Source organism: Solanum stenotomum, chromosome 7 (genome assembly GCF_019186545.1).
Source record: "Solanum stenotomum isolate F172 chromosome 7, ASM1918654v1, whole genome shotgun sequence".
NCBI lineage: Eukaryota > Viridiplantae > Streptophyta > Magnoliopsida > Solanales > Solanaceae > Solanum > Solanum stenotomum.
The window spans coordinates 45,678,448-45,705,145 of NC_064288.1; the positions used below are offsets into that span (position 1 = coordinate 45,678,448).

General features: G+C 35.4%; 1 protein-coding gene and 1 pseudogene across 1 annotated transcript; one reads left to right on the forward strand and one right to left on the reverse strand.

Annotated features, from left to right (window-relative positions):
• Positions 1–16,420: 16,420 nt before the first annotated feature.
• Positions 16,421–17,167, reverse strand: LOC125869949 (uncharacterized). The gene has a single exon (XM_049550340.1). The coding sequence runs from the start codon at positions 17,165–17,167 to the stop codon at positions 16,421–16,423; it is 747 nt and encodes a 248-aa protein (XP_049406297.1).
• A 6,209-nt stretch (positions 17,168–23,376) lies between these two features.
• LOC125871907 (uncharacterized) lies at positions 23,377–24,554 on the forward strand (annotated as a pseudogene).
• The last annotated feature ends 2,144 nt before the right edge of the window (positions 24,555–26,698 follow it).

The following is a 26,698-nucleotide window of genomic DNA, read 5'->3' on the forward strand; positions in this document are numbered from 1 at the left end:
CTCTGTTTTGATTTGCGAAACCAGTGAGATTCTGAGTAAGGGTTTTGGTTACTCGAAGGGAAGGTGTTAAGCACCCCTCAGAACCTATCCGAAGATAGTCCTTAAACTCAATTTATGAAAATATGATTAGGAAAACTTGTTTATTTATTTGCTTTAAAAACAATGATAAGTTAATTGGTTAGTTTAAGAAAAGAGTAAAATACAAGATACGACATATATATGCCTTATAAAATAGATTTAATAGTAGTATTTTGTCATGTAAAAATAAATAGATGTACTTAAAAGTATGCTAATTTTTATATGTTAAAAAATATAGATGTATCATAGTAAAGTTATCCTAAGAAATATATAGATGTTGAATTTATGAAAATATTTTATTTCATTAAGACATGAAAAATAAAATAAGATAGTAGTGGAGTGTAAATATGTAGTAATATGTAATATATAATTTGGATAAAAATAGAGTTTCCTAAAAAAATTAAAATAAATAAATAATAATGATACTAAATGTTAAAATATTAGATAGAGTTTGTGCTCTAAAATTATGTTTATTATAAAGTATAGTATATACATGTAAGTTGTTTAGAACATATGAATACTTATTAGTTATTTACATGTATAGACAAATTGACAATAGATTATATGTAGTAAAGTAATATGTATATTTAAGTGTAGGCATTTATAAATTATAAAAATAAATAAATAACATTAGTAAAAAAGATAGTAGATAATACTAGGTTATGTGGAGAAAATATAGAATATATACCTTTATATGTATGACATATATATGTATGTACCTTGTATTTGAACCTGTTGGCATATCTAAAATTTTGAAATGGCATGTTAAAAAATTAAAATGTTTTTAGCAATGTTTGATCCAAAAAAGAGTAAGAATAGTCAATACATTTTTATGAAGGAGCTAGTAAAAAAAAAAGGGCCTAACTATTAGAACTTATTCTATAGTCACATTTGTCTTGTTAAATATATAAGCATACTTCCCTACTTATTTTCTTAAAAAAATGTATATCTAAAGATAAATATCTTAGCCTTAAGTAAATTTCTAAATGTAATTATTGTTTTATTTAAATGTATTTATAAAAGAAAAAATGACTTAGTTTTCGAAAAATCGATTAAACTTATGATTTAAGAGAAATCGAATTTTCAAAAGAACAGAGTCGCCACTTAATTTTTAGTAAAAAATCAAGAAAAATGCAAGGTTTTTTTTTTTCAAAAGACTTAAACAGATAAAATCAATTGAAAAAGAGTTCGAAGTTCAATGTACATTCCGAGAAGGTGTTAGGCCATCGGAATGCCCGCTAACTTGCGGTTGACCGGCGATTTGACAAAAAGTGAATTTTGACTAACTTTGAAATTTCAACTAAGTAAAAGAACTCCTAACGACTTTGACTAATTTTAAAATTTTAACTAAGTAAAAGAACTCATTTTATTTTAACTAATTTTATTGAGATTCTAACCAAGTAAAAAAAAACTCATTTATTTAAACTAACTTTTTGAAAATTTAACTAGGTAAAGAACTCATTTATTTTAACTAATTTTTTTTTGAAATTTTAAATAAGTAAAAGAACTCATTTATTTTAACTAATTTTTTGAGATTTTAAATAAGTAAAAGAACTCATTTATGACTATTTTTTATTTTATATATTTATTATTATTTTTATTATTATTATCTTAAGGGGGGATGAACTAAAGGGGAATTTTTCTAAGGGAAATGACTTAGGGAGATAACAAGACCAAAATTAAATAAAAGCTAAGTAAATAAATTATATGAATGAATATTTATTTTAAAAATATAAAAGAGAAATGACTACCTTTGGGGTTTAATTAAATTTAACCATAAGAAATGAAAGCGTTAGTCGAACGAATAAAACAAAGCGTAGGCAAGAAAATTGAATTTGGGCCTTTGCTGCGTTTTTGGGCCTCTTCAGCCCATTTTCGCTCCCAAACACCTGTGTATACAAAAAAGGTATATCGTTGTATATGGGTCGTGTTCAGGCACATTTTTGTGTATATCGGACTGTATTCCGAGTGTATTCAGTCTATTTTGACCCCCGCAACCTGCATTTTATTTTTCTGCCCTGTATATCATGTGTACAGTTGCTGTATAGCAGCGTATACTGCTCTTTTTGAGCTTTTGGAGGCTTGCATTAGCTTCCCTTTCGCCCTCGAACACCAAAGGCTGACTTCGATACCCGAAAATGCAGGGAGATGATGAAAAAGAGTCCGAATAGACTCGGCGAAGCATCACATGTAAAGAGAGTAGGAAAAAAAAGAAAAAAAGACATTAATATACACTCCCTCAAATGCCTTCTATAGAAATAATAAAGTAAAGCCACAAGAAATATAACCCAATGCATATGCTGGACAGAATATGATAACTTATATATATATAAAAAAAACATCTTCCACTTGGCTCCCAAACAACAAAAGACCAAAAGTATGTTCATTTAAAAAATGTGGAAATCGCTATGATATTAACAAACCACATACAGAAACATATACAAATATAAAATTTTGATGCCTACTTCCTAGCATGCTTAGACTTTAATAATATTTGAACTCATATGACATCCTAAGGAACAAACTTTGATAAGGAAAATGAGTTTACAACTCGAAATCTAAAACAGTGACGCTATACATGGTCGAATAAATTTCAAGAATGCAATTAAATTAGCTCACATAACCAACTAATCTACCAAGATTAAACTGAAGGTAATCACCAACTAAAACAAACATATTTCGTCAGTGAGATCCAATTAACGGGGACAAATTGAGACCCACAACAGTACAACTACTCCTGTAAGCTATGGCAGAATGGATGAGCCGACAGACCGAGCAAAATCAATCTTAAACTATCACATATAGGGGCATATCGAGGAGGACGATAAGTGTTTCGAACAAACATGAACTAAGACGTGACAAGAATGGAAGAGAAAGAAACAAAGTGGCAACCAAATAATTAGCAGATATAAACTCTTAAGGAAAAAGCAGCTCACACCATATTTTGAACTTAGCAAAATCTTAGGAAGCACCGTCAAAATGCAGCTACAATTAAGACATGAACCTCAAGCTATTCACAACAACAAAAGTAAGCCTAATTCTTTCAAAACTCAACAACAACTTATCATCTTTATATGGTTCAAATCGACAAGAAAACAACCAAGAAATATACACTTGATTGACACCACTTTCCAACAGAATGCTTGAACAAGTATACACGTAACAACAAACAGAGAAATTCAAGGACTGAAATGCCCAAAACCAAACAAATATACAAGAAAGGAAGGGCCGCGACTTAATCTCAAACAAGAATACAATCTTAATCTCAAACAGTATACAATACAATATCCAATTTCCATATTAGACAGTTTGAGAAATTATCTTTCATTTGAAGAAGAAATAGCTCATAACATCAACACTAACGAAATGAGTGCCCATTTTGACGTCTTAAGACATCGAAAACAAGGAAATATGGATTTGAACATCCAAAACGAGTATGAGAAAAGGACGACAAAATAAACTTAAAACAGAGGAATTCAACTATACTGAAATCGCTTAAAGAAATAGGCACTATCAAACCATCCAGAACTCAATAACAAATAATAGCGAACAAAACAAAAGCACAACTATAGACATCATGCTGGAACAGAGAAGATGAGGAAAGTATTACAAAGGAGAAAGCATTACCTTCTTCCGGGCAACAAACGGAGACGAACAAGACTTGAAGATGACTTCCACCGCCACAGGCTTGACTCGAGAGGCAGAGAATCAACACGAAAGATTCCAACAGAAACTCGGATTCCGAGCAAATGACCCAGAGATTTCAGAAATATGAACACTATTGACCTAAATGTAAATTTCAGCTCTCTCTTATGCTTTTCTTACTGTCTCAAGCTTCAATTTCCCCAACTTTTTCCTAACTTAATATATATTCTCTCCCAAATTTCAACTAATTTCTTTAATATTTTCTCCCACTCAAAAAAAAATTCCTCCCTTAACAGTAATAGACCAAATATATATAGCAAGAAATAGGGTTTCGAAAAAAGGGTCGAGAAAAGGATCAAAAATCGGATTCAAAAAGGCTAAAAAGTCAAAATTCAAAAACTCCAAAACTTTCACCTTTCTGGCTAAACACCCTTTTCTAAAGCTTTAACTCTATTCCGGAAGAGGAAAGGCAGACCAATGCCTCAGATCGATCCCCATGTCCTTATACTCAACGTGGAGCGATCTCACGTTGCAAGGACGATTCCGCATGCCTGGTTGCTGGAAATGCACTGCTGGAACAGTACTGGGCTACTTGCTCGTTCTGGATTTGGCAGCGTGAGGAAGAAACAAGCGCAGGGGTCAGTTTTGGGACTTGTTCACGCGTTATTGCTGTGAAAGAGACGTTGGAGCGTTATGGGTTCTCTTAGAGGAATTGAAAATGGGCCGGGTTTGGGCTGGTGTATGCTGTTATTGTTAGTATTTTGTTGGGTTTGAGGAATTTGGAAAATGGGCTAGATGAATGTGCTAAAATTTGAAGCAACAAAGGGCTGCTGATTTGTATCTTTGGGCTGAATAAATGGCCCAAAAATCTGGTCTCTCCATATGGGTTGAAGGAAATGTTAGGAAGTGGCTACGATTGCAACCGAGTGAAGTTAAAAACTTAGCCAATTTGAATTCAATCGGTGAATTCGGCCAAAGTTAAATAAAATGAATTAATATTTAATTAGTGAGCTTCTTAATCTTAGCGAAATAAAATAATCAACTTAACCATAGAATAGTTAATTTAAATACCAACTAATTAAATTTGAAATTGCAATTATGATTTAAACTAAACTAAATTAATAAAACAAAATCCACATATATAACTATATGAAATATATTTACTATTTAAAAATTATAAAAATCAACTAAAATTATTTAAAACAAACTCTGAATTTTATAAAGCTAACTATTCTAAATCGTTTGAAAAATAAGAAGCTCGGAAACTAATTATCATCGAGGAGGGTCAAAATCAGGTGTCAAAAATTATTCTAGCCTTTAAACTAGTTTCAAAATATTTGGAGGTCCTAAGTTAATTTCTAAACGTATTTATTCTAGCCTTTAAACTAGTTTCAAAATATTTGAAGGTCCTAAGCGATGAGCTGGCCTAAATGAATATTATTTTAGCCTTTATGTATCTCTAAATTCATTTGGAAGTCCCTACTCATGAGTTTTATTTTTCCTACTTAAGTACCTAAATGAAAATTACCTCACCCTTTTGAAACTTCGTTTGGAAAATCTTTTAAAACTATAAGCCCCTCTTTTCAATTAAATGGCCTGAAAGAATGTTATAAGTGAAACTGTTAACCCATTTTTAAGAAAATATCTTTTGTATCATTTGTTCTAAAGGTGTCTCATGTAAATTCATAAACAAATAATATTAGTTCACGTAAAACAAGCTTCAAAATAAAAGACAAACAATATACCAAAACTTGTAAGTAAAGGTTAGCCAACATATCAAAACAACATAAATAGGACGACGAAAGAAAGGCTAAGAAAACATTGGACTCCTAATTTGCGTGACTCCAAGCGTTGCAATGATCCTAATTGTTGTTGGCCTAATATTTTAGGCCAATAACGAGTTCAAAAGTAGAAACTCCAGCCCTCCGATTGTACATGAAATATAAAAAATAGGGAGATAAAGATTAAGAATTTTGTGCGAAAGTGATAATGAAATATGTTATGAGTAAAGAAAAATAATTTAACTAGGAATCTTCCAATACAAAAGTTGTCGTGACCCCAACATAAATTAGCAAACTTGATATGTATAGCAGCAACACATGGAGGGGAACATAGTTTAATTAAACTATTTGGGCATTTACCTAAAATGAACCATCCCAACAAATGAAAAAATGGACGAATATGAATCAATTGGTGATGTCATTATGTGCTAATAAAACATTAGTTGTAAACATGCTAAATAAAAATATACATCTCCCGAGTAAACTCACATGAGTAAAATAACATCACTCACAATTAGTTTGCGCAAATTTGCTCAATGAAATTTGGAAGTATTTACTTATAAAAAAAATTAATTAACCAAATCCAAATGGGAGGGAGGAAAACAAGGCATTCATGTCTAGTTCTTGTTGACAACAAATCGTTAAAAGGAACTCACATAGCAAGGTTATTGATGCACACTAGCAAACGTCTAAAATAAAATATAGTGCAAACTATTAACATGAACAACTTCAAAGTCGGAATTAAACATAGGTAGAAAATAAGAAAGATCGGAACTATGCTATAATAAGCGGGGAAAGAAAATTCCACACTATCCAAGGTTCACATTACTAATTCACACAAGAAATAAATAGTTTACTGTAAACTAAGGAAGTAAGACATTATATGAACTTGAGAGACATATTGATAAACAATATAATTTGATCACCGTTCTGCGACAAAATCTTTAAGAAAAGTTATTATTTATTTATTTATATTTTTAGGACAGACATGACTAATCTTCTTTCAAAAATATATGTCGGTAATTCTAACTTGTATTTAACTACAAACACACAAAAACAGAATAACAAGACAAGATTAACATCCATAAACTTGCTTTTTCAAAGGACCACAAAGAACATTACTAACACCAAAACAAAATAAATCATACGTATATACTAAACTCTTTCATAAAGGTTATCAAATTAGAGAGAAGAAGATGCAAAGCAAAATGAAAGAGTTTTTACCTTGTGTTGAGCAGCAAACTAGAGTTTTTACGTCAAAAAATTCCAACTTCCAACCCTTTTGCAAATTTGAGTTTAAAGCCGAAAACGGAAAGATGAAAGAAGAGAGAAATTTTCTGAAATCTAATGCTTGAAGTGCGTGTTTATTCCCCTTTTTCCTTCGTTCATTGATTTTTCAAAAAAAATTTCGGATGTCATTAGGCCGTTCTTTGGGTGTTTTTTATTTTGAGATTTTGATGTTGTTCTTGGCTGATTTTTCGGATGATCCTCGAATGAGGACCAAACTCCTCCTTTTATAGTTGGGGGAGGCTTCAATGATTCGAATTTGAATCTTTGAAAGATCAAATCTTAGAAGAAAATAATGATGGAGGAGAAAAAAATATTATCAACCCCTTTTCAGATTGATTCGAAAGAATGAGTGATGGCTTGGGGGTTCCAATCTCACAACCATCGGATTAAGGGGATAATGATCCCAAATTCGATGGTCCTTCACGTTCTCCACCTTTTCAGTTGTAGCAGCGGCGGTGATAGGGCTTTTGAGGTCTGTTTCGACTCAAAAAAAGATGATGGAAGGGATGTAAAGTTGACAAGAGGGAAGCTATGATTGATGGAGGGTAGGGAGATATGTTGAAGACCACCGAAAATTGCCATGTTCCGGTGGTCTGTAGATAGAAATGTCTGGGGAAGAAGGAACTTGCGAAAAGAGAAGCGTGATTGCCTGGGAAAAGAAAGAAGTTTGAGGCGATGGGGAGTTGTACTATCTTTGAAAAGTCTTGATTTAATATTTTGGCCGTCCGATCAAGCAATTGGACGGTTAATAAAATAAAGGGTTTTAAAAATAATAATAAAATATATATATATAATAGTAAAAGGATGGATTAATTAGAGCCAATAGATAAGATTGTAGGGCAGAGATTAAATCTAAAGAAACACAATCCATGTGCTCACCTACGTGGCATACACAAATTGGTTGGTTTAAGGGGACTTGGATTGCCAAAATTGCTCAAATTAAATTTAATTAAATTATAACCTCTCCTTTATCAAATAGTTATAATTTATTAAATTAAAAATAATTATTTTGCAAGATTAGCTTGTTTGATAAAATTAGTTACTCTTAAAAATTAAATCAATATAAATTAGTAACTCATTAATTAAATAAGCTTTCTAATTTTAATAAATGTACGCAAAATATCTAATGCGACAAAATAAAATATATTTGAACACAAATAGATTCAATTCTCAAGAATGACATTTATTTAAAAAATGAGAAAGTAAGTAGTAATATATATATATATATATATAATATTTATTTTTTTATAAGAAATTGAAATAAATTTATGAGGTAATAATAAATAATTAGAAATCTTTTCGTGTTCCTATAAAAATTTCATGACATATTATTATTATTATTATTATTATTGTTATTATAGTTAAATGTGGAGAGCCAAAATTGGGTGTCAACAGCTTGCCCCTTTCTTTGTCCATGGAAGAGAGTAAAGAAGACGTGGACAAAGAAATATTGACACAATCCAATTTTAGGCGACCCACCAAAATATACTTTGAGCAATAACTTGGCAAGAATGTTAATAGAGTTATGGCCGAACTCTGGCTTCCGAGCTGCCTAAATATCTCAGGTTTCATGAGAAATCAGGCCACATGTAGTTCGAGAACATAGCAAATTTTCATTAAAAATTTGCCCCAGTATCGAATTATGGTAATACTAAAATCTTTTGGTGGTAAGGTATGAAGAGATTAACATGAATATAGTTCTAAATAAACTTGAATGAGAAATGCTCCGTAGCAATTTCTAAAGACTTATGGTAGAGAGATGAATTTTCAAAAAGACTGCCCAGTGTCGAGTTATAATGAACTGAGACATGAGAGAGTTAAAAGTAAGATTTAAATCTAAACTTTTGAAAATCGAGTTGAGTTGAGTTTTGAAAGTGAATCCTTGACGTAGCTAGTGAAGCTTGACATTGCACTAACTTGCCCTAGTTTGCTGCTTAGAGGGAGTTCCTCGTTGTAATGCATTGTCCTGCAAAACATGTAAAAGGGCGAAAAGTACCTGTTGCAGTTCAAAAATTATAAATTGAAATAGTAATGTAAAGAGTAGAGTGTAGATGTTCAAACGATTGTTGATGTCTCTTTTTGTGTTGTGAGTGTGATGTAGGTAAAGTAACATGTAATGTAGAGGCCCTCGACTGGCGGAACTGTTGTAATGTAAAAGCCTGCATCTGGCTGTGTAAAGCTTGTAATGTAAAGCCTCTGGCTGGCGGGGGCTATTGCAATGTAAAAGCCTGTATCTGGTTGTGTAAAGCTTGTAACTAAAGCCTCCGGCTGGTGGGGCTGTTGTAATGTAAAAGCCTGTATCCAATTGTGTAAAGATTGTAATGTAAATTTAATTGTCGGCGTGTGACAGCGTTTCTATGCGTGTTTGTCCACGATTGATGGAGCTTCAGTGATGTCACTACGATGTGGTCTCTGATTGGCGGAGTGTTGCCTCTTTTGCTTATATACAGGCTCCGATTGGCAGAGTTCGGTCGATGTTTGCTATGTACAGCCTCCGATTGGCAGAGTTTGACGATGTTTGCTATGTACAACCTCCGGGTGGTGGAGTTTGACGATGTTTGCTATGTACGACCTTTGGTTGGCGGAGTTTGATGATTTTTGCTATGTACAACCCCAGACTTGTGGAGTTTGGCACTGTTAGACGGTGGTCTCCGATTGGCGGAGTTGTTGATGAGGTTAGATTACAAGCTCCAGTTAGTGGAGTTGTTTCGAAAGAAAGCTAACTATCCTATTTTCCTACGAGGATCCTCTTTCTTCAGCATTTGGTCTGGATCTTTGAGCGTACCTGCAAGATTTAAGTGAAATGTTCTTAAATGTAAGATGCAAGTTGAAGTACTTTCGGAAAATAAAGTAGGGAAGGAGTTTTTTGGCTCATGATTGTGAGAAGTCAAATGGCGTTTCCAGTCATGCCCCGAGACTTGATGTTATTTTCTTGATTCATGTGTTCCTGCACTCAAAGAAAATTTTTAATTTGGGAAGAGGTGTTGATTTGTATCGACTCGCGGACTGAAGCCTCGTCACTGGGATCCTTCGACGTCTTCTTAGCCCATATGTAGTTTCTTAACCTAGAGACTAGGTAGGTGGAAGAATAGAAAAATGTTTTTGAAAAGAATTAGCCTATTTTTTCTAGAAAAATAAGTATATTGTGTATATATTAGGAATATAAATAATAGTTCTCCAGTATTTATAGATTATGACATGTTCCGAAGTCCATCGAGCTTTCCATTTTGTTGACTATATTCAACATAGTCCTCCGTTTCCACAATAAGAAGAAAAAGATGATTTTTTCTTGAATATGTACTACGACAAGGAAAATAAATCCTTAGAAAGACAAACATTGGATTGTTTTTGTGTATGTAGCTTTTACCTTTCTGATGAAGCTTTCCTAGCTTTTTCGCAGACACTGCGACGATCGATATTCTTCAATATTCTGAGGTTACGCTGACTATGAGAAACGTTTCCTAAGGGTAAGAAAAATAAAAGTAAAAATTATGCAGTGCATCGATCGAACCTAACTCAGGCTGCCTACGTATCCTCAAAATAGGAATAAGATCATAACATAGTTCGAATACAAGTGGGAGAAATATAAGTATGTAATGCAATGACCGAGCTTGACTCAAGCTGCCTACGTATCCAAGTGGAATCAAGTTGTAACGTAGTTTGATACAATAGGAAAGTGAAAAATATGACATGCGATGACCAAGCCTGACTCAGGCTGCCTACATATCCAAGCGGAATCAGGTCAAACGTAGTTCAGATACAATAGGAAAGTAAAAAATGCAAGGGAAAAGTAAGAATATGTAATGCAACGATCGGGCCTGACTCAGGTTGCCTACGTATCCAAGCGGAATCAGGTCAGGACGTAGTTCAGATACAATAAGAAAGTGAAAAATGTAAGGGACCGAATCCAAAAAGGATTGCCTACGTATCCCAGAGGGAATTTAGGTCGAGAGTAGTTCTAAATACATGGAAATTATGATTTTGAGTTTTCTAAAGGAGACCGGATCCGATATGGGTTGCCTACGTACTCCGACGTGGGAAGTCAGGTCTAAACGTAGTTCTGTTACACTGAAAATGCAAAATATAAAAAATAAGTGCTAATCTTGAGGTCTTCAGATGTAGTATTTCTTGATGGCGTCTGAATTTATTGGCTTTGAGCTTACTCTGCCGTCCATTTACGCTATGAACCATGTAGGGTCTTTGGCAATTTGGTGCAAATTTCCCTTTGACTTCTCCTTGGTGAGGAAAGATGTTCTTTAATACTAACTGCCCTGGTGTGAACTGTTGAGGTTTGACTTTCTTATAGAATGCTTTGGTCATTCTGTTCTGGTAGAGTTGGCCATGACAAACAGTGTTCATCCTCTTTTTATCGATGAGCATCAATTGCTCATGCCTGCTATGTATCCATTCTGCATCGTCCAGACCAACCTCTTGGATAATCCTTAAAGATGGTATTTCAACCTCAGCAGGTATTCTTGCTTGTGAACCATAAACCAACATATAAGGAGTTGCCCTAGTTGATATTCTGATTGTGGTGCGATAACTAAGTAAAACATATGGTAGCTTCTCATGCCATTGCATGTGACTGCCCACTATTTTCCTTAGGATCTTCTTGATATTCTTATTTGCAACCTCAACTGTTCCATTCATCTGTGGCCGGTAAACCGTGGAATTTCGATGAGCAATTTTGAACCTTTCACAAGTTTCTTTCATAAGATCGCTGTTGAGGTTGGCTGCATTGTCTGTTATGATTGATTCTGGAATTTCAAATCGACAAATTATGTTGTCGCGAACAAAATCTGCCACTACCTTCTTAGTCACTGCCTTGTATGTCGAAGCTTCGACCCATTTTGTGAAATAATCGATAGCCACTAGAATGAAACGATGTCCATTTGATGCGGGAGGCTCTTTTGGTCCGATAACGTCTATGCCCCAAGCGGCAAATGGCCAAGGGGAACCCATCACATTGAGCTCATTCGGTGGAACTCGTATAAAATGTCTATGCACTTGACACTGATGACACTTTTGCACATACCGAATGCTATCTCTCTCCATGGTCATCCAAAAATATCCAGCTCTTAAAATCTCCTTTGCCAAAGTGAACCCATTCATGTGAGATCCACATGTTCCTGCATGTATTTCTTCCAAAAACCTTGTTGCTTCTGCGGCGTCGTCATACCTCAGCAATCTTAAGTCCGAAGTTCTCCTATATAGGATTTCTCCATTAAGGAAGAAATGATTGACCATCCTCATCAAAGTCCGTTTCTGTTTGCTTGTAGCATTTTCAGGATATTTTTGTGCTTCTATCAGTCTTCTGATGTCATAGTACCAGGGTTTTCCATCCAATTCCTTATCTACATGAAAACAGTATGCATGTTGATCATGTATCTCTATATCGATAGGGTCGATGTAATTCTTGTCTGGATGTTGAATCATCGAGACAATGTTGCCAAAGCATCGGCAAACTCATTTTGAGCTCGAGGGACATGCTTGAACTCAATCTTTGTGAATCTCCTACTCAACTCTTTTATGTAATGCAAATAAGCAAGGATCTTGACATTCTTAGTGGTCTATTCTCCTTGCACCTGGTGAACTAATAAGTCGAAATCTCCTATCACCCAGAGTTCTTTGATGTTCATGTCGATGGCCATCCCGAGTCCGAGAATACAAGCTTCATATTCCGTCATGTTGTTGGTACAATAAAACTTGATCTTGGTTGAGATCGGGTAATACTGACCTGCTTCCGAAATTAAGACTGCTTCTATTCCAACTCCAATAGAGTTTGATGCTCCATTAAAGAACATCCTCCATCCATCATACGACTCTGATATGTCTTCTCCTACAAACAAAAACTCTTCATCAGGGAAGTAGGTCGTGAGCGGCTTGTAATCCTGATCCACCGGGTTTCTGCAAGGTGATCCGCCAGGGCTTGTCCCTTGATGGCTTTTTGTGTCACGTACATGATATCAAACTCGCTCAACAAAATTTGCCATTTTGCCAGCTTACCTGTAGGCATTGGTTTCTGAAATATGTACTTGAGTGGATCTATTTTTGAGATCAAGTACGTGGTGTATGCAGACATGTAATGCCTAAATTTTTGCGCAATTCAAGTCAAAGCGCAACATGTTCGTTCCAACAAGGTGTATCTTTCCTCGTACGGTGTGAACTTCTTTGCTCAGTTACTAAATGGTTTGCTCTCTTTTACATGTCTCATCATGCTTCCCCAATACACATCCAAATGTATTATCCATGGTAGATAGATACAATAACAAAGGCTTTCCAGGCCCTGGTGGGACCGATACTGGTGGGTTGGACAAGTATACTTTGATTCTATCGAAAGCCCTTTGGCATTCCTCTGTCCATTTTATGGCAACATCATTCTTCAGTAACTTGAATATGGGCTCGCAGATCACTGTAGATTGAGCTATGAACCGATTGATGTAGTTCAGTCTTCCTAAGAAACTCATCACTCTTTCCTGGTCTTGGGTGGAGGTAGCTCTTGGATCGCCTTTATCTTTGATGGATCCAACTCTATGTCTTTCCTGCTAACGATGAATCCCAATAGTTTTCCCGCGGGTACTCCAAGTTCACACTTTGCTGGATTCAACTTCAGATTATATTTACGGAACCTCTCGAAGAACTTTCGTAAGTCATCCAGGTGGTCTGAACTTCTTTTGGATTTGATAACAACATCATCCACGTACACTTCAATTTCCTTGTGGATCATATCGTGAAAAAGGGTAGTCATGGCCCTCATGTAGGTTGCACCGACATTTTTGAGACCAAATGACATTACTTTGTAGCAATACACTCCCCATGGAGTGATAAACGCTGTCTTCTTTACATCATCTTCATCCATCAGGATTTGGTGATATCCTGCAAAGCAATCGACAAATGATTGCAACTCATGTTTTGCACAATTATCGATGAGTATATGAATATTTGGAAGAGGGAAATCATCCTTTTGACTGGCCCTGTTGAGATCTCGATAATCCACACATATTCTGATCTTTCCATCTTTTTTTTGGCACATGCATAATATTGGCTAACCATGTGGGGTAATTTGTGACCCTTACAATGTTCGCCTCAATTTGCTTAGTTACCTCCTCTTTGATCCTTAAGCTTAAATCTGGCTTGAATTTTCTAGTCTTTTGCTTAACAGGTAGACAAGTGGGATCAGTCGGTAATTTGTGTGAGACAATATCAGTGCTTAATCCTAGCATGTCATCATAAGACCAAGCAAATACGTCAACATACTGCTTAAGCAATTCTATTAACTCTTGTTTTCTTTCAGCCTCCAAATGTATGCTGACTCGTGTCTCTTTCATGATTTCCTTATCTCCTAAGTTGACAACCTCTGTTTCATCCATGTTGGATTTCTTCTGACTTTCAACCTGCTCGATCTCGTGTGGCAGATTTTCAGGCATCATGCTTTCGTCATACTCTTCGTGATCTTGTTTATCATTTTCACCTTGCTCGGTGGATTCGATACATATCATAACCGTTGAACGAGGAGTTTTATTAATATGAGTGCTGAAAAGTGCAAAAGGTAAGTAAAGATAAATATATATTTAAAATAACGAGAACTTTTTAAAAGAAAATAAAGACTTTTTATTTCAAAGCATTCTAGCTTTTTAGAAGAGGCAAGCAACAAAAGATTAGGCATGATTCAAGCCTCAATTTGATCATGTGAATTTTAAAAATAAGACTACTTTTCCACACTACCAGGACTCTGGTTGAAATACGGACGTGCTGGTGGTCCAATTCTGCAAGATTTCTTCAGGTTCGGCATCACGAATGATCAACTTGTTGAGATTTATCCCTTCCTCTTCTCCATCCATGGCCACGAACAGATTGCCTATTCCTTCTACGATGTCATCAATGCCAACTTGATCTGGAATCAAAGCTTGTTCCAGTACAAAGATTGTATCGTTTGACCCATGTCGGTCTCTTCCCGAGGCAGGCTCATATATGAGTCCGTTGGTGCCTCTCTTATGCTTTAGCTAGATTGGCTCAACTATGCCATTAGACTTAGGTCCAAATCCATTCTTAGGCTGATATCCATATTTCAACATTTCTAACGCAACTATTTTTGTTGCACTTGACAATTTTGTATTACCTGCCGCTGCTTCTTCTCCAACCCTTATAGCTTGCGTAATTTCCAAAGTGTGAAAGGTGGCTCCGTCTAACTCGTCAGCGACTGGGATAGAATTGACAGAAAGGATGTGGTGACTGAGCTCTCTGTGGATGGTAACTTCTGTGTGACCCTACTCAAACTTTACACATTGGTGAAGAGTGAAAGGAACCGTTCTTGCCATGTGAACCCATGGTCTTCCCAGCAATAGGTTGTAGTTGGATGATACATCTATCACTTGAAATAGGATGGGGAATTTAGCCGGCCCCACCTGTAATGTGAGATAGATCTCCCCAATGACACTTCTTTGCGCGCCATCAAAAGCTCTAACTTTCACACGACTTTCCCTTTTCTTTCCCATATTAACGCCTAAATCCCTCAAAGTGGTGAAAAGACAAATGTTGCATCCAGAACCACCATCAATTAAAACTCGAGTCACAATCTTATCACAACATTTGACTGCGATGAGAAGCATTTTGTTGTGCCCGACCCCTTCCGCAGGCAACTCATCCTCATGGAAAGAAATCTTGTTAGCTTCCACTATTCTTCCAATCGTTAAAGCTAAGGTTTCACTTGTGGTCTCTTTTGGAATGTTCACTCTGTTTAACACCTCCATCAAAGCATTCTTTTGAGCTTCAGAACTCATAAGCAGAGACCAAATGGATATGTGGGTTGGCGTTTTCTTCAGTTGTTCTTCAATCGAATAGCTTTTAGACTGCACTTCTTCCAAAACTCTGCGGCTTCATCATCGGTAACATTCTTCTTTGAATTCTATTCTTTTCCAAGAACTATTTGATTTAGGTCCTCTGGGGCATAACACCTCCCCGACCTAGTCATCCCTTGAGCCACGACAGTGTCGATCATCTTGCCCTTGGTGCCTGCTCGATAGTCCCAAGGGACAACTTTGGCATCATACTCAGTCTTTCTAGAAATTAGAGTGGTCACTACAAATCTTGGGAGATATGTTTGGACAACCAGAGGTTCCCTTAGTTGAACAGTGATAACAGGCTGCGTCGAAGATGTCATGGCATCTGCTTCACCTATGTTTGGATAGTCGGGGGCTCCATATTCATCATTTAGAGTAACTATGTTGACTTCTCGATTCTCATGATTTGGCAAGGGATTGTTGTTCACATTCGGAGGCACTGGTGTGGATTTGATTACTCCTCTTCTGATCAAAGACTCGATCTGGTTCTTCAAACCATAACAATCTTCTGTGTCGTGTCCTTGGATTCCCGAGTGGTAAGCGCATCGCTTGTTTCCATCAAAATTGCGAGGGATTGGATCAGGAAGTTTTCCTTCAACTGGTTGCAGCACTCCCGTTGTCTTCAACCTCTTAAATAATTGTGTAGGATTCGACAATTGGTGTGTAAATGCGAGCATTTCTAGCTTCAGGATTTGGACGTAGTCTTGATGCATATGTTGGTTTATTTTGGTGAATTGGTGCTTGGACAGGGACATATGGTCTTGGAGGATTTTGGTATGCTAGTGCTCAGAGTGGATTATAGTGTGGTTGGGTATTATACACTGGGACGTATGAAGTATGCATAGTGATTTGGGGATTATTGGGGTATCGGTGGGATGGTCCTCCTTGTTGGTAGGTGACAGCAGAAACATCCTCCCTTTTCTTTTTGATGCCGCCAATGGAACTCGATTGTATAGCCCTACTTGCAGCTTGCAATGAGACCATAGACTGAATCTTCCCAGATTTAACACCTTCTTCTATAAAGTCTCCCATCTTGACCAATTCTACAAACTTCTGACCCATCATTGACATCATCTTGTCGAAGTAGATGCCTTCTTGAGCACGAATAAAGTACTTCGAAAGCTCACTCTCATCTAGTGTTGGTTGCACCCTTGCGGCCTCAGTTCTCCAACATCGTGCATATTCCTGGAAATTCTTAGATGGCTTCTTCTGTATATTGGCCAATGAGAATCTGTCAGCAGTAATTTCAATATTGAATCTAAAACGAGTCATGAAGTCCTCAACCATTTCCTGCCAGTCACACCATTTGCGAGGGTGTTGGCGGGTATACCAGGTTAATGCTTCTCCAGACAGACTCCGAATGAACAACCTCATCTTCAACTTCTCATTTCTCCCAACACCGACTAATTTGTCATAGTATGCCCTTAAATGTGCGTGAGGGTCACCCTTTTCATCGAACATGTCAAACTTCGGTGGTTTGTACCCTACCGGCATGTCAATGTTTGGATGAATGCACAAGTCATCATAATCCATACTTTCTGTCCCTCTAGTGACTTGTAAGCTTTTCAATGCCTTTCTCAGACCTTGAAGTTAGGCATTTATCGATGCATCTTCTTTCAACCGAACATCTTTCTCCATTTCTTCATATTGATTGACCTTGTATGGGACATTAACCACAGCTGGCATAGTGTAGGTAGGAGCTCCACCGACATATACAGGTGGAACATGTGTCTCATAGGAAGCGGCGACATGTGCCCCAAGTATCTGCTGCATTGTAGTTATGGTAGGGTCACTATAAGAAAGGTCAGGAACGATCTTGACTGCGGTAAGAAAAGCTAGTGAAGCTTGACCGTGAGTAGGAGCGCGTTGAGTCAGTTCCGACTGATTTGGCAAGTCGGAAAAAGGCAAGTCAGCCTTTGGGAAGTAGATGGGTGTCTTGAAAGTAGGGAAAGTGGTCGCCGATAGTTTGGCCAAGTCTCACACTTGACGCAATTCTTCCCTCAAGATCTCAAGTTCTTGTTCCATGTGAGACATTTTCTCCTCGTTTTGAACGTCAACTATACTTCGAGAACTTTCGGGATTCTCAATAGGTACTATTATGTTTGCGGCAACATTGAACTCGTCTTTATCAGTCATTTTTCCCTTTGATCGAAGGTTGTATCGTGAGTCAGCTAGTTTGCAAGTCGACACAAATCAACGTACTTTGGGGATAAATAAAGAAAAGAAAACAAAGAGAAAGGGAAACTGTGTTAGTTTAGGAAATATTGAAAGCGGTAACAAATAAGTAAATGTAACACATATATACGCCAATTCGGCGACATTCAAAACGTGTCCTAATATAGAACCTCTTTTTGCCTAAGGTAGGCCTACATTGCAATTAGTTTGATAATAAATGATCCATTCAAACACATTTTAGATTTAACTTCATTGATTAATTAGTTTGGCTATTACAACGATGTAGGCGGTCAGAAGCCGATGAAATGAAAGTATAGGGGTGGGCATAAGGCATACAAGAGGGATAGGCCATACGGCACTTTAAAGTGCTTATGATGAAATTCAAAGAAGAGAGATGATCTACGGTCAGGTTGGAGCATCATCATCATCATCGTCCACATCATAGTAAGGACCCGGGTGATACTCTGGAGACTCTTCAGGGCCATGCTCGGATGATATGTCTATAACCCCTCCATCTCTCGGGTCATAGATGTTAGAACCCATCTCAGAAACCTCCATGTGATCTTCCCGCACTTCTTCTTCTGGGACCTCTTCGGGATCCTCCTCTGGGTTTTCTTCATGATCCTCTTCTGGGTCTTCTTCGTGGATTAAATAATCGACGGATCCTGGAACTATCTGATTGTACATGGGTGTAGTGAACCTCATGCGAGGAAGCACCGATTCTCTAATCCAATCAATTTGTTGTCTGTCTACAAACCCCCAATGCCCGTGTGCGCTTGGATGAGCCATATGACTCACAGTATTCCGCCAAGCTAATACTCTGGCATACACCAACTTTCTTCTCCTATTTCTAAATCGATTATGGATTCCCACTCGGCTTGCAGATTTCTTATCCGTTCCAGCGAGACTGAAGTGAATGCATCCTCATGTGATCCCATTATTGACCATAGCGGAATGCCTTGGATAACTCCAAACTGCCGCATAACCCGAAGAGGTGCATATGGTTGGATTCCCCTAAGCTCAATTAACTCGATAAAGAAAGAGTATTGAGTCCTTGCAAATGCCAATCCTGTTACCCAAGAGAACTTCCATTGGATGGCATCTCCTTTAATGTTGTTCAAAAATGTGCGCTATTCTTCCCTTCCCGTTGGCGTTACCACCCAATATTGGAGAAGATCTTCATGGTTTTGATCTTGTTAGGAGCACCTATGTAGTAATCCATTTGCGGATCACATCGATAGAAATGTTCCCTTACCCAAATCTGTAGTAATATATTGCAACCTCCGAAGAAATTGTGTCCCCTAATGCAGGCTGTCATTGAACGAAGAACTTCGGCGAGGATCATAAGCACCAAAGTAAATCTTTGTGGATCGTTGAAAATGCTTATAATCATCGGCAGTATGTTGATGTCGATAGAATTGGACCTTATCGGGAACACCATAACTCCTAAAAAAGCCATAACGAATACTATTGACCTCATATGCTCCCATGCTCCGCGAGTTCATTCAAATTCACGTTGATATTCATAGTAACCTTCCGAATGCCCAATCCTCTAAAAGGGATAGTCTAACTCGACGTGTCCGCCATCCACATATCTCAATGACCGAAATATGTGTAGATCCAAGAGACATAAGAAGTCATCTATACAAATAGTTGAGGGGATCACCGGTAGCCTCCCTCTAATCGGCAGTTCTGTAAGGCTACCGATCTCCTTTAGTGTGGGACTGATCTCAAAATCCAGGAATTTGAAAGTTACGGTGCTCGGTTCCCAAAACCCCATTAGCTGAGTGACAAAGACTTTATCGCATTGTGTCCCCAGAAGCGACAATAATGCTCCTAAATTCCCTTGAATCTCTGTCCTATGTATCCTGCAGATATTTTGCCACCAATTCTGTAGAATGTAGGGCGCTGAAACCACCATTTGGATATCCGGCAAGTCTTGGTTGAGGTTCATCTGAAAAGAGGTGAAGGGTGTAATGAGTTTATTTGCTCCAAATCTGTTAAGTGTTTAAGTTTGGATAATTTATATCAATTTCATGCAAAGTTTATGTCGTCGAGTATTAAAGAAGAAACTTATTGACATTTGGGTGGTTTCCTATATTCAATGGCAATACTGTATATTGTCTTGCCTAAGGCTATGCAACATAACATATTTTAAAGAGTAAGATTTTTCCTAGATGATTGAGAGTGGAACTGAGTATTTTCGAGAAGGTGCACTATCTTAATTGCACCAACTCTGAAACTAAGAAATCCAAAGAGAATTTCGGAGGAGTGCAGGAACACCCATCGCGTGTACAGTGTGTGCGTGTATGGCCAAAGACTTGATAGAAATTGCAAATGACAGTGTAGAGAAAGCAGTAACAAATAGTGTTTTAAAACAAATAAGAAACACAAGTTTGGGTTTTACCTGCGACCTTTCAGTCAAAGCAATATATCAAATAATAAGTTAAAAATAAACACGAAATCTTAAATATTATTCCTAAATAAAGTTTTTATAAGGTTAAAACCTAGGTAAGATCCCCAACAGAGTCGCCAAGCTATCGCACCCTATTTCGAACCGGCCGAAACAGTTCACAACATAATACGACTGTCAGTCTGTTTTTTGGAAAAAAATAGTTTTGTTTTATTTTAGAGTCGCCACCTAAATTTTAAGGAAAATATTAGGAAAACCATTTTTAAAATATGTAAATGTAAACTCTGTTTTGATTTGTGAAACCAGTGAGATTCTGAGTAAGGGTTTTAGTTACTTAAGGGAAAGGTGTTAAGCACCCCTCAAAGCCTATCCGAAGATAGTCATTAAACTCAATTTAGAAAAATATGATTAGAAAAACTTGTTTATTTATTTGCTTTAAAAATCAATGATAAGTTAATTGGTTAGCTTAAGAAAAGAGTAAAATACAAGATACGACATATATATGCCTTATAAAATAGATTTAATAGTAGTATTTTATCATGTAAAAATAAATAGATGTACTTAAAAGTATGTTAATTTTTATATGTTAAAAAATATAGATGTATCATAGTAAAGTTATCCTAAGAAATATATATGTTGAATTTATGAAAATTTGTCATTTCATTAAGAAGTGAAAAATAAAATAAGATAGTACTGGACTGTAAATATGTAGTAATATGTAATATATAATATATAATTTGGATAAAAATAGAGGTTCCTAAAAAAATTAAAATAAATAAATAATAATGATACTAAATGTTAAAATATTAGATAGTGTTTGTGATCTAAAATTATGTTTATTATAAAGTATAGTATATACATGTAAGTTGTTCAGAACATATGAACACTTATTATTTATTTACATATATAGGCAAATTGACGATAGATTATATGTAGTAAAGTAATATGTATATTTAAGTGTAGGCATTTATAAATTATAAAAATAAATAAATAACATTAGTAACAGAGATAGTAGATAATACTAGGTTATGTGGAAAAAATATAGAATATATACCTTTATATGTATGTCATATATATGTATGTACCTTGTATTTAAACCTGTTGGCATATCTAAAATTTTGATATGGCATATTAAAAGATTAAATTGTTTTTAGCAATGTTTGATTCAAAAAAGTAAGAATAGTCAATATATTTTTATGAAGGAGATAGTAAAAAAAAAAGGGCATAACTATTAGAACTTATTCTATAGTCACATTTGTCTTGTTAAATATATAAGCATACTTCCCTACTTATTTTCTTAGCCTTTAAACTAGTTTCAAAATATTTGGAGGTCCTAAGTTAATTTCTAAACGTAATTATTCTAGCCTTTAAACTAGTTTCAAAATATTCGAAGGTCCTAAGCGATGAGCTGGCCTAAATGAATATTATTTTAGCCTTTATTTATCTCTAAATTCATTTGGAAGTCCCAACTCATGAGTTTTATTTTTCCTACTTAAGTACCTAAATGAAAATTACCTCACCCTTTTAAAACTTTGTTTGGAAAATCTTTTAAAACTATAAGTCCCTCTTTTCAACTTAAAAGGCCTGAAAGAATGTTATAAGTGAAAATGCTAACCCATTTTTCCTAAAAATAGTCAAATATGTTTTAGTCAAGTCGCAGGTCAACCGCATCTTAGCGGGAACTTCGAATGCTTAAAACCTTCTCGAAGTGTAAATTGAACCCCGAACCCTCTTTAGTATTTTCAAATGATTTTATTTGTTTAAATCTTTGAAAATTATAAGTTTTCTTAATTTCTTTAAAAAATTAAGTGGCAACTCTTTTCTAAGTATTTTTCTTAAAATGTTTTATACTTAGAACATTTCAAAAAGTGATTTTTCTAAAGATAGGAAAATTACGGCATAACAATAGTAACATTTTTGTATAATTAAATCACGAGCCATCAAATTTTGCAAATTAAGAATCAAATCCTGTTGTTTTAGAATCTTGCAGATCATAAAATGTTACTAATAGTCACGTTTTAACATTAAATTGTGACTATCAATTACGGCACTCTATTAAAGTCAATGTTTTTCATTTTTCAAACTGACCACATATGGTTACAAAATAAACCTTGTTGTAACAAATGTTCTACACATTCCAACAATATTCAGTCAAATTTATGTTTATGTTGCCCAATATTAAAATAATATTCACAAAGGTATAAATTAAACAAGTCAAATCAATATATCATATTATGTTATTATTTTATTATAATTTTAAAATTATTTTTCTAATTTATTAATCGGAAAAGGGCCTAAGATACCCCTCAACTATGCGAATTGGTACAAAATTACCCTTCTACCTTTCGGGCCTAAAAAACCCTTGACATCAACCTTTTGACTCTATTTTTCCCTCATCTTTAACAACCCAAATTCATTAATGACGTGTCACTGTTTTATTGGCTACCCTAATAATTAATTTTACTAATTAAAAAACCTATATACCCACCCAAAAAAGCCCCAGCCGTTTTTAACCCAACTTTCATCCCCAAACCTTTTAACCTAAAAATAATATACACTCCAAATCCAAATCTTGTCTCTTCTTCCTCAATCGAAGCTCACACGAACTCAGAACTTTCTGGCGAAATCTCCTCTCTTCTTCATCTATCAAAGCTCACTAGAACTCAAGTAAGTATTTCTCTCTTTTTGGTATTTTCAGATAGGGTTTCAGATTTGTCTAATGTTGTCTAGTGTTGCTGTGATTTGTTGTATATTTACATTTTTATGTTCTTACATGTGTTATATGCTTGTTTTAGTTATTTTTAGAAGATACATGTGTTTTATGTTTTCATTGTTATCTCGATTTAGAAGTTTTTTACAATGTTGTCTCAAGATAAGATTCTTATTTTATTCCAGCGTATATTTCATGTATTTTTCTCTCTTTTTCATGATTTCTTGTCTGTTAGGTATGTCATACTTAAATGCATTCATTTATTTTTGGTGTTGCATTTTCTATGTAATCTGATAGACATAACATGTGGTCCATATCCCTTTACCCTTTATCATTATCTTCACATAAAATATTGATAGATTCTTTGTTTGTTGTTTTCTTTATTGTTGTCTGATAAGTCACTTTTTTTTTAAATATATTCTTCATGTGGATTCCTTAAAAAGAATGGCTAAACATGTTGATGTGGTCTTTAACTATGCGGGCAAATGAGTCCTGACTTCTCAAGTTAATTACATTAAAAATTGAGTCATATATAGAAAGAGTATGATCCAGATTTTCTATCATATACATACCTTGTTCTGAATACACTAAACAATTGTGTTTGAGTAAGGTGAAACAATTGCTATGCTTGGGGCCTTCTATTAAGTATTATCTAGTATAGGGTGATTCAGGAACTAAAACACTGTAGATTGCATTGTCTACTCAATCCAGTGTGCTTTAACTTTAGTTGTTCATTGTTGAGGAGGGTGAATATACTGTCCCAGCTCTTGACATCAGTCAACTTAATGAACTTTTCCCTATCATAATAGATGTAGTATTTGATGGTGACATCAGCCAACTGAATGAATCTCTCCCTGTTATAGTAGATACAATAATTAATGGTAATATTAGTCAACTTAATGAACCTTGTGTTGTGAAAGTAGATGTTGTAACTGATGGTGAAGGAAGTGAGGAAGAGAAGGGTGAAAATGAACCTTTTGCTAGTGATCATGATAGCGATGCGTTGGAATTTTTAGGAGAGAAAAAAAAGAAAAGTAACTGAGAAACTAGATAATTTTTTAAAGTTGAAAAAGGGTATGAGCTTCAAGAATCTTGATGAAGCTAAAAGAATTGTGAGCTATTATTCAATTGTTAGGAAGAGGGGACTTAGAGTTGTGAAAAGTGACTCTACCAGAATTAGATATAGGTGTGATATTGGTTGTCCTTTTTTGTGTCGATTATCAGAAGTTAAGAAAGACCAAGGATTTGAAATTAATACCTTAGAAACAGAATATACATGCCAGGAAGATTTTAAGAACAAAAGAGCTACTCAACAAGCTTTATCACACTACTTCAAGAACAAGATTCAGAATAACCCCAAGTACAAGGTGAAAGACATGAGGCAGGATGTAGATGATCACTTTTCACTCAATATCAGTTATTCAAAGATGAAGAGGGTTAAAAGACTTATCTTGAAGAAATTGGAAGGTAGCTTTATTGATGATTTCAACAAATTAGAGGCTTATGCTCAAGAATTGATGGATAGCTATCCTAGTTCTGATGTGGTGATAAACATATCTAAAGATTCTTTAGAACAAGGAAAAAAAGATTTTCAAGAATGTATATTTTCTTTCAAGCTTTGAAAAGTGGATGGAGAGCTGGTCTGAGACCATTTATAGGGCTGGATGAAACATTTTAAAAAGGACAGTGTAAGGTAATATTGTTGGTTGCCCTTGGACAGGATTCAGTGAAGCATTTCTATCCACTTGCTTGGGCAATGATGGATAGAGATACGACCTAAACATGGAAATGGTTCATTGGGTTGTTGAGAAATTCATTAGAGATAAAGATGGTGAAAGATTCACATTTATGTCTGATATGCAAAAGGTAATAACTTGTAATTTGTTTATCAATTGTTTATCTTTCTTTTGTATACACTTAAACTATTTAACTTATTTTGTTGTTTATTGTTTCAGGCTGATTAGTGTTGTTGGTCAGTTGCTTCCAAAAGTACATCATAGATGGTGTGTAAGGCACATAAAAGTCAATTGGGCCAAGACTTGGAGAGGTGTAGAGATGAAAAAATTATTGTGGTGGTCTGCTTGGAGTACATATGAAGAAGAACTTCAAGATCAATTAAAATTCATGGGCTCTATGTCTAAATAATTTTTTGAAGATCCGTTAGGGTACCCTGCACAACACTGGTGCAGGGCCTATTTTGACACAATTTGTAAGAATTATGCATGTGAAAATAATTTTACTGATTCATTCAACAAACGAATTTTGGAAGCAAGGTCAAAATCAATAATTAAGATGTTGGAAGATATCAGAATCAAGGTATTATCTATGTTTTTTTATAACTTCTTGACATATTATGTATAAGTTATGAATAGGTTGAAAGATCTTGAAGAGGAGAGTAGAAAATGGACAAGAGATTTCAATCCATATGCTATGGATCTTTATAAGGATTACAAAATCATTGCACATGGTTGTCATGTTCAATCTAATGGAGACCTAGGTTATGTGGTGGATGAGGGTGTTGATAGACTTGTTGTGAGTCTTGTTAGGAATAAATGTACATGTATGAGATTTGACAGGAATACCATGTCCTCATGCCATTAAAGCTTTAGAACACGATAAAAAAGAACCACCGGATGAGATGCATTGGTGGTACTCAAGAAAGGCTTACATGTTGGTGTACCAACATAAAATTCAACCAATTCGGGGTGAAAAGTTCAGGAAAGTGTATCCCTCTCATGCTATGGAGCCACCAGAAGTACATAAAATGGTTGGTAGACCAAAAACTAATAGAGTAATGGAAAAGGATGAAGCAAGGAAGAGTGAGGGATTGTGGTCAAAAAATAGAAAAGGACTGAAAATGTCATGTGGTCACTGCAGTGCAACATGTCACAATAAAAGAAATTACCCTCTGGTAAATTCATTATTCCTTAGTTAGTTATTATTTATATCGTTTATTTAATAGACTAACTACTATGTCAATTTTTTTAGCTTGAAAGAAGCGCACAAGTTCTTTGTGTCATTGTCAGCACCACAACCAAGTATTGAAGTTGATGGTCCTTCAAACTTGAAGAGGAAAGCAAGGGACAAATCTGTTGCACCTTCAAAGAGGTCTACTAAAAATAATGCTATTACTTCAAGTATAATTTAACAATTTGTTATATCTTTAAGAGCAATTATTAATGAAGATGAAGATGAAGATGAGCTTAAAAGTGAAAATGAGACAATAATAATTAGGCCCAGGGCAATATCTGAAGCTAAAACTAGGCTTCAAATGAAGAAGTTGCATCAACTACCAACATGTTCAAGAAAGATTAATTTCGGGGGGATGAGAGTGATGTAAATAGGCCTACTAACCTGCCATACTCATCAAGAAAGTTGACTTGGAAAGCCAAATTATATGTAACCTCAAATCAATTGGTAATAGAAAAGGAGAAAAAAGATTGAAAAATTGAATCCAAAGAGGGGCAAGCATTAGGAATGACAATTATGGATTATGTTGTGGTTTTTGTTTGTTATGTAAAGGCACAAAGAAAATTTTTATTTTGTTGTTGTGAATCAGTTTTGAAACTGATCGTTTCAATCTTGACATTGGTCGTTTTGTGTTCGTATATTTTGTAACTGGCCATGAATATTTTGGGAGCTAAACGTATGACTATCTTATAAATCTTATGATTTGCATTACTTATGTCTTGTTGGAGTGCAGAATGTATGTCTAGTGAGTTGTGAATTAATATTGATTTACTTTACTTGTATATTTGTTGGGGTC